The sequence below is a fragment of the Austrofundulus limnaeus genome, unplaced genomic scaffold, assembly GCF_001266775.1.
Source record: "Austrofundulus limnaeus strain Quisiro unplaced genomic scaffold, Austrofundulus_limnaeus-1.0 Scaffold91, whole genome shotgun sequence".
NCBI classification, from domain to species: Eukaryota; Metazoa; Chordata; class Actinopteri; order Cyprinodontiformes; family Rivulidae; genus Austrofundulus; species Austrofundulus limnaeus.
The window spans coordinates 709,866-719,612 of record NW_013952493.1 but is presented as its reverse complement, the minus strand read 5'-3'; the positions used below and the strand labels follow the sequence as shown (position 1 = coordinate 719,612).

The 9,747-nt window shown below is 37.6% G+C and overlaps 1 protein-coding gene across 5 annotated transcripts in view; it reads left to right on the top strand.

Moving 5' to 3' along the window:
• cadm1b (cell adhesion molecule 1b) overlaps positions 1–9,121 on the top strand; it is a 327,978-nt gene extending 318,857 nt beyond the window's left edge. For all 5 annotated transcript variants that reach the window (XM_014012463.1, XM_014012461.1, XM_014012459.1 and 2 more), the window contains 2 exons: positions 3,465–3,593; positions 3,730–9,121. In XM_014012463.1, the coding sequence (XP_013867917.1) occupies positions 3,465–3,593; positions 3,730–3,848 (248 nt within the window). In that variant the 3' untranslated portion in view covers positions 3,849–9,121. The remainder of the gene's footprint in view (positions 1–3,464; positions 3,594–3,729) is intronic.
• The last annotated feature ends 626 nt before the right edge of the window (positions 9,122–9,747 follow it).

Here is a 9,747-nt window from a genome sequence, read left to right as displayed (position 1 = left end):
CATAAAAACAGCATTATAGTAACAACTAAATGTGACATAGATGCTTTATTTTGGTACAGTATTTAAATATATGCCTGAGAAACGCATAATATTGCCCCTTTAATGAATGGATGGATGGTTTTAGTTTAAAACTCTAGCATGAAAGGTGTGGGCGATATGTGTTTCTTCAAAGARTGCTAGACTTTAATTATAGGAAGAGCTTTCATGTTGAATTCAACAGACCTTACAGATTTGTTGTCCTATTACCTTTATGTACATCTTTACAACAAAACCAGTGGTAAAAAGTTTGTTCATTTTGGCTTTTAGTCAGTAAAATGAAAAAAAAATTTAAAAAGTGCAGCTTACATTTCTTATTAAGCAACCAGCARCATATTCTCACCCTGTCTGACATGTTATCCTTATGTGCAGCACTGAATATGTTTGAATGTGCTCCAGGCTGAGTAGTGCTCCTCATGACTACTGACCTTTACATTGGAAATCATCTTACAATACACTTAAGACCTCTGCGTGCCATTGCATAACATGCCTCATAATCCTCACAATAAGCTGCACACAGCATCAGCGCCATGAAATGGAGAAAAACAAAAAACAAAAATGGCAGCGATATTTACCACATCTACTTTTAGTCAACTTTAAAGCAAGTTTTCTGCAGCTGTAGTGGAAAACCGAACAGGAAGCCGGTGTTCAGTAGTGTGCTTAATGCGGGAAACATGAAATGCAGCCAACCATACTGTTGGTGTTATGGGATTTTTTTTTTTTAGTTATTTTCTGACATTTTTTTGTGATAGTGTCTTACTGCTGAGTCCCGATGAATGTTTCTGCCTGTTAAATCAAACTCTCCCTTGGTGCACGGAGCCAGCCAAGACCCTGCATGTTTCCTTCTGGATGTGTCAAACTGAAGACAGGGGTGAGCAAGGTGAGGGCAGGAGGGTGGGAGGTTTGAGGGGGAGAGGAGGAGGAGAAAAATGGAAGGGAGATGAAACAGGACAGTGCACAGGCCATTTAGCAGGAGCATGTTCATTAGCATGGAGCATGGGCCATTTTATCTCCTCGGAGAAAGAGCCGTGCTATCTGACATCGCTGATCCAGTAAACACACTGCACCTTGTGCCTCGCACGCATCGACGCACAAACAACGGCGCCCACCTGCGCAAAGACGAATCCCTTTTAAGAGGGAGCTCAAGTGAAACGAAACTTTTCTTATTAATTAGTTTCAGTGTAGGACTACTTCTAACTTGCGAGGCACGCACAGCCTTAATAAGGCACTGTTTTGTGGGTTGAGATGTGACTTTGAAGGTGCAATAAGTCCATGTGAAGGGTCTAAAATGTGACAGCGTTGAGAAATTCCGCACCCTCAGCTCGTCTTATCAAAATCATTCAAGTTCAGAGCATGACTAGTGAGACTGATGGAAAATTGAGCTGCTCTCTCAAGCAGCAAGGAACGGTGCAGCCATTCCCTCATCCATCACTCCCTCAATCAGTCCAAATGTGCACAGATATAGACTATTGATAAATGCCTCTGAACTATTCCAGGACTGGACATTTAAAGGTTGCAGAATTTTCGCCTTGTTCTTCTGTGGCGCATGGATAAATCTGGCAAAGTGCTGGACAGTGATACTCTCTGACACCTGAGGCAGCCGTGTATTTCTTCGCACGCGGGACACCGGGTGCCAATTTATCTCCAGACGTGTGTCTCTTTTCTGATGATTGAGCTCTATAACTTCCAGAAATGGCCTCTTAAATCACCGTGTATTTTACAGTGTGTGAATTCTCGCTGAAGCCGCAGACAGTGTCCACTGTTTCAGGGTGAAATAAATGTCTTGAAACATTTTTCTCCGAGTTGCTCACTCAGGGGGATCAGGCAGCCTAAAAGTGCTGCCGACATTCAGGCAAAGAATAAAACTTGGTTCAACAGAACATTACAAATGTGCGCTTTAAAAATGACAGAGACTGTCTAGTTGTCTAGATACTGTTAAGGTGATAGAAAAKGCTTTTTATTGAAGAAATGTTTGGACATAAAGGTTGCCATTTTCCATTCCTGGCTCTTTGGGCCTAACTGTCCTTCAAGATTTAAAGGTGTCCCTGCTTCAGCTGATCTGTTTCAGAAGAATAATTTCAACAGTTTTGTGTTCTGCAGAAGCCTGCTWATGACTCCTCCACTGAAATCAGATGTATTGAGGTAAGGAACAATCTAAAACATGCAGCACAGCATAACCAAAAGACCAAGGCTGGAGAATGCAGGTCTTGATGACAAGCTGTTGAAGTGATTTATGTCTTTGAACCAGGTGTTTTAAAGCAGGAACATGTCAAAAGCATGTAGGACAGAGAACTGAGACTGGAAATACAAAAGTAATGTTTGATTTTTAACCATGAACAATGCAAAATTCTCTTTTTTCAGGGTGTTTTCTTTACTTACATTTGGGTCTGTACTGCTTCTAAAAACAGTCCAAGCACCAAAAAAAATGCACTCAGGGGTAGTAGTATAGGTATACTGTAAGTAAATGTATTTTTCTGTGTCTTGAAATGAGCTGTTTACAAACACGTCTACTTGTGATGTCACAAGTCGCACTCCAGCTCACCCCAACCTGAGCCCAGCCCGTCTCCTGATAACCCAAGCAGAGACTCCGCCCACTTCTTCACAGGACAGTTCTGCTGTTTTACAAGTCATTGAGAGAGATGTGTGGCTTAATTTTATTTTTATTTAATTAAAATTATATTTTTCTTGGCAATGTTCTAGCAATACTAATGAAAGTTTGTGTAAATAATTTCACCATGGACTACTTTGGAAAAAGAGTACTTTCAACTGAAAGGAAACTGAAAGGAAACTTCTGGCAGAGGGCGGAGTTAACGTAAACAAAAGGTTGGGAGGGGGTTTCCATAAAAAATAATGCAAAACAGCGTGTTCTGAAGAGAGCTGAAGAACAGGCGGAACTGAAAAGATGAAATTTCATTATCTGGGATTAATTTTGTGAATTAAATCAAATGAACATGTTTTGTAGAGCCCCCAGATGGATCCTAACTTGTTCTAGGACCCTCATATTAGGTCACCTTTAATTTCTTTTACATTTTTGCTCATGTATATGGGTTGTTGGGTGGGTGAGGTGGGGATGGGGGGTAAGCCAAGTTTAAATATCAAAACATTTTGTTGGCAAGATATGTAAAATATAAAACATTATTTGGGATGTTAATTTACATACTGTGAATCACCAGTCATAGACCACTTTATGCTACAATATCATGTAATCCCAATAGTTTCGTTTATATAGAATATCATTAAACATTTCAATTTGTTCATCCTTAATTGGCCTTGAGATGGAACCAACCAAATTCTTTTGGCAGGCTATAGTGACCATCGCTTTCACAGGAATCTCTGTCTGTGTGTACTCGACGTCTAGTTCAGAGTATTTTCTGATGGAGAAATTAATTCAGGTTATYATCTTGTTTTGTTTTCTTGTTGTTTTTCAGACTCCAGAGCTGGAGAGGGGGCACCTCAGAAAATTGATCACGCTGTGATTGGAGGAGTGGTCGCCGTCGTGATGTTTGCAATCCTCTGTGCGCTCATTGTACTTGGTCGATACTTCGCCAGACACAAAGGTTGGCAATCATAGTTGGTCAAACACGTCTCAGAGTTGATTTTTTATTTATTTATTTTTAATAAAGTTCTGAATAATTTAAAAAAAGATGATGTGGTAGTCAAATTGATAATTTCTTTGTACTCTTGTCATTTTAGGAACCTACTTCACACACGAAGCCAAAGGAGCGGACGATGCAGCCGATGCAGACACGGCGATCATCAACGCAGAAGGAGGACACACCAACACAGATGAGAAGAAGGAGTACTATATCTAACCTGGAGAGATGGGAGGGGATGGTGCTTTGGGAGCATTGAGTCCAACTCTGATTGGTAATGAGACAGCTTGGGTTAGAGGAAAAAGGGGAAAGGAAAGCAGTGAAAAATAGGACTGGCATGGCCACGTGGTAAGAGGACGCGTTGCTTAGTCTCCTATCCGACCCTTCCTGGACTGCCGGGTCCTATTCTGTACAGTTTAATTATTTTACAGAAAAKTTTGTGCCTTGTTCTATTTCTTTTGTTGGTTTTGTTGCTTTCCTTTCACATGCTTGTTGTATTGAATTTTTCTCCATGTTCTCTACTTGATCTTTTGTTGCTTTTGGCCTTTTTTTGGAGGAAAAAAAAGGAAAGAAAAAAAAAGAAGGGGTCTGGTAATTGTCTATGTGTGCTGCAGCTATAGCTTTTAGCTCATGTAATGAAATCGTAGAAGCCAGTTCACTTGCAACTACATTGTTTTATTTTTCCTTTTCTGAGTAATCTCCAGAGTTTAGTAAAAAAAAAAAAAAGAAACACCGAGTCAACTCATTTCTCCCCGCTGGGTCAAAGTCCTGCGGTGCCTGCAAGTTCATCACATTAAAATGCAGGTCTGATTGTTTTTAGACGAATCCCTGCACAGATTACACACAGCCCCTTCAACGTCGGGTTCACTGTTGATTGCTTATGTAACAGTTTTGAGTAATAAAGCTTGTCTTAGAATGTATTTGCTCTTAAAAGTGAAGCAGGAGTCATGTTATATATGCTTTAACAACAGGCTGCAAGCTGCAACCGACCCTTTAGTGATTTCAAGTCCTGACATTTACAGCCCGAGTTCCGCTGAGACTGGGTTTATGAAACTTCCTCCAAGCTGCTTTAAATCAGGCCAGCAGCATTTCAAAATCAGAATCGTTTTTTTTTATTTTTGTTATTATTTTATTATTTTTTTTGGTCTGAATGTACAAGTCAAACTCAGCTGGCAAAATCATGTATTTCTATAATATTTAATGATAAAGTTATTCAGGTCCTCCTCTAAATATTCATTCCCATGTGCTGTCTTTATAAAGAGGATGCTTGGTGTCATAAAACATGTTTGTTTTTATCTGATGCACTATATRACGTCTAACCTGATACCACTAGTTATGCTAATGTACTGATTGGAGAACCAATCAGAAGTCTGAATAGGCTGTTTTATTTTGAAAAGCTGATTCTTTGTTTTCTTCCTCTTCCCAAGTATTTTTCTTCATTGTTCACTTTGCTGTGGCATTTACAACAAACTTTAGTTTTAGTTTAGTGGAGAGTAGTTATTAGGTTACATTACAGCACATTTGGTGAAATAATAGATATTACTTAAATGTCTGATCGAAGGCTGCAGTGCACCTGATCYATCATTTGTGGGTCAGGAGACGTGAGGTTTAGAACAGTTCACACCATTACACACAAAATAATGTATCATAATATGGAGATAATGTGTCTACAGAGCAAATCTGAGAGGTTTTATTGTTGAATATTTAATAAATCATTTATAGAAAAAGTAGTTTGACACTTTGAAAATCATGTTTTTGCTTCTTTTATGTAGAGACTGATACTGCAGGAATTATTGGTATCAATCTCTGCTTTATTGTCTTTGTAAAATGACACATTTCTAACCAGCAGCTACACTTAGCTTTGCATTGAAGTTGTACTTTCAGATTTGGGATGTGAGGTTCTGTGGAAAGTTTATTAACAATCAATATCTAACCTGTTGTAGATTTTTGAACATCAATTTGGAGAAACAATGATTAGTTCTAATTAGTTTAATGAGCTACTGATTAGTCCGAGTGAGGCCAAGACTAAAGAACGGTGCTATCATCTTTATTTCAATCTTGAATTGCGGCTCAGACTATTTTATAACTTTCACACCACCATCACTTTCTCAGTAATTTCAGCTGAATTATTTTGTTTTTGTCTTTCTGTGTTAAATGAACATGTAATTATGGTGATGATAAGGTTTTAAAGTAGTTATCCTATGAATGGCCATGAAGTGTTTGTGAATAAAGCTGTTTTAAAACAGCAGAAACACACATTAGTCTTGACGCTGCTCTTACTAGCTGTTAGCTTTTTTTAAAACTGAGGTTTTCCAAGAGCTATCTGCTACAGGAAATATATTATTTAGTTGTAATTGGTCCATATAACCTCACTTCAAATTATCTGAATCATCACTTTGCCAGTGAAATGGAGCCTCATCTAAATTGAACTTTAATGGTGCGTCGATWGTTATATTTTAACAAAACCAGTCTTGCTGTTGCCTCTAGATTCTTGCTACTAAACACACTYAGTCTGTTTACTGAAGTACTGATAGCAGAGTCAGGTTTCTCTTTGACCTGTGTCTGTGACGCCAAAAAAAAAAAGCCCACAGCTTGTTCACTGACCATGAACATCCCAATTTTCACATTTTCATTCAACCCAGATGGTCAACCTTGGACCAAATATACTGAGTATAAAGTGTGTATATAGAGTAAATATTTGTACACAGCAAAGTTTGAAAGTCCACTCCATAGACACTACATCTATAATAATTGCTTTTTTATCTGGTGGTAGAGCATAATGATCAGTTAGCTATCAGAAACCTGGTTTGACTTGTTTTCCAAGCTTTTAACTTGATATTTAATAGTGATATGTCAAAAAGAAGAAAATTATTTAAACTTTTGTTTAGTTTATTGATGTAGAAAGTTTCAGTTGCAAATTGGCTTAGAAATTCTTGCCAGTCTCTAATTTTGGCCTTCACTCGTATTAAAGAAAAATAACGTATAAAACTTGGAATTGGAAATCATTTGAGTTCTTTGAAGTTTCTGTCAGTTTTTTTGCCATCTGTCCAAATTTTTCATCTATAAGCTGCCTTTGATTTTTTTTTTCTTTGTAAGACCAGAAGAGAGATTCAAAAAAACATAATTATGGATATTTTAAAAGTTTCAGCTTAAGAAAATACCTTAGGTGGCAGCATCAAACCTTCACTAAATTGCTCTTAAGTGTTCAAAAGAACATTGCATTCACCAAAGAAAAAAAATAGACTCCTGATTTTGTAATTACAAGACCTAGATCTCATAATTTAGAGATTAGATGTCATAATGACAAGAAAGAAGTGAAAAGAAGTACTCCCTGATGATGTAGGATGTTGAGCTGGTACCAGTTGTAACAAAAGGAACTATTGTTTTGAGTTTATATTCCACCCGGACGTGTTAGTGTGTGATACCAAAGTGTATAGACCAAGCTAGTTTACCCACCAGAGTTTAATAAAGTTATGAGCCACAGGGTTGAAACAGGACCAAGTGTGAGCTCTGTGTGTACGTACAGGATGTACTATAACACCGGACAGTTCTGTGGAACACCACCAAGCCAGCCTGGGTGCATTTCAGATGTGTTAGATTAGCTACTTATGACCAGGAAGCATTCCATACTGGTTTAGTTGCTCCTGCAGGAAGAGAGCGACTTCCAGCAGGTCAGAGTGGGCTTTTCACCTGAACAACCCTAAAGATGCTTGTGCACGGTTGACATGCTAATATTAACTTTTCTCATAATTACGAGATCTGGATCTTGTAATTGTGACATCTTTTCTCATAATTACGAGAGCTGGAATCTACTTTTTTGAGTGCAATGTTCTTTCATATCAGTGCAAAAATATATATTTTTTCTTTTTTCTCTTTATATTATTTATTTATTTTATTTTATTGTACTATTTTCTTTAACCCCACCAACCCAACTCATCAGTGTGAACTTTGACTCACAGCTAAGCTTGTTTGATAATTTACAAGCAAGTTCATTAATGCCTGAATAAATAAAATGTTTAAAGGATTAAAAAAAAGATTTGGACTAGCAGATAGAAACAGGATAACCACTGCCTTAAAATGGACCTCTTGATACGCATCATTAAAAAAAACAGTGAAGGACTTAGAGTAGTGCCTTCTTCTTCTGATATTGAGGCATATGATTAGAATCATACAGTATCCTCATGTACTCTGCAGTATATCTTGTACATATATTTGTTCTTTCAGGCCAATAATCAGCCGAGTTGTATGTATTCATGCACCATAGATGTACATCTTCTGCAAATAATACAACTGAAATTAGTTCAGTATTAAAAAAAACTACTTTTTTTATTTTCTTTTTTATTCGGGGTGGTGAATGATATTTGCCAGGGTGAATTTATGATGAAAAAAAATCCATTTGGCCAGAAATATTTTGTCAGCTTCACTGCATTTGTTATTTATTTGGATATTTYCAGGGTCAGGGTTGAATGGTTTTGAAGAGGAATACAATCCTAAAGGTTGTAATAAACTAGAATAAAGTWTTTTTTTTCCCTTGGATTGTAAAGTTTTAGCGTCATGAAAACATTAATGTGCATGACAAATGTTATTCTGGGATTTGATATTTACCTTAAAACCTGATAACTTCACTTTTAATRGTTTAATCTTAAACGATTTTTCAAAATTTTCAAGTTATGATTTGTTAATACATAATATCTAGAATGTTTTTTTTTTACTCTCTCAGGTTTATGAGTGTTAATAGTTGCGGTTTGTTTTGCATCTCAGGTAGAATGCAAATTTGAAGCCCCAAGTACGTATATACTATAGTACCACAGCTAATGAAAAAGTCAAGAATTCACAAGATGTACATGTTTTTCTTTTCTCTCGGTTGTACATGTTTCTGTGTTTAATATGGTGCACTGTTAACGGTAAATGTTAAATATTATTTTGCATAGACCTAGTTAACAAAGAAAACTAGATTTGTTAAGCAGACGAAAATGGTGTACAGTCAGTGTTAACGAAATCACAACGATGTTCATGAGATGACTTCTTCCACTGTAACGTTTTGCTCACTTACGGTATTGGTTATTTAGTAATTATAGGATGTGATCGCAGCCAGTCAACCAAGCATCTGTTTGCATTCAGTCCATTCACGCATTAACCTTTCACGACTGAAGATGGTGTATTTACTGTGACATGAAGTTTTATGAATGATCTGTAACCTCTTGGATATTTGGATGAACTTTACGCTTCATTCMTGGGGGGTAGGGGGGGAGGGGCTATGGGACTGGAGAAGTGATTGTTTTATAACCTGGAAATTGGTTGTTTTTGTTGTTGAATCTTAAAGAAGAAAAAAATTCTGTTTTCAGGTGACTTTTTTTCCTTCTTTTGCGTAGTAAAGAACATGTTTCTCACATGACCATGCATATTTTGTATTGGTTGACGCCAACATTTTTACAAAAGAAAAAAAAATCAGAAGAGTACTTGTCTTAATAAAAAAGATATCAATGTTTAAACGTGGTGTGTCGACGTGACTTGATCAAAACGAAAAAAAAATGTGGTTTCACTTTGCAGCTCTATCGAATATGGTGTCTAACTTATCAACTTGTTATTGTCACCAGGTTCTCTCTGCTTGTTTAACGGGCTGACTACATTAGCTGGGATGAATCTGTTTGCTTCACCCTGAGCTGCTGATGCCTGTCAAAATCACAAAGGAGAAAGCTTTTAAGTTACGGCAAAAATATTGTACCATTRTGGATTCGATGTGGGTGAATGGCAGCGGCGGCGGCGGCAATCTGGGCTCCCGTCGATGACTGACACACACGTGGCGGCGCAGATAGCGGCGAGAAATGTTTTAAACGACACAATGACTGACACCTGCGGGCTTGGGGAGTCGGGGGTGGGGTTCCCGGGAGGGACCCTGGTGAAGTTTCCAGCTGAACACCGGGTGTTAGTGATTTGACAAATTGATAGGCATTTTGAGGAACAAGACCTAATTCATAACCATAAGCTATTCTGTCATCATAATTCTGTCAGGACYGCCATTTCCCATTACTTTAAGTGATCCATTCCAGGTAAAGGTCAATAACATTATTCAAACTTTAATGGGAGTAGTCTAACCTTCGAAACCAGCCACTTTTCT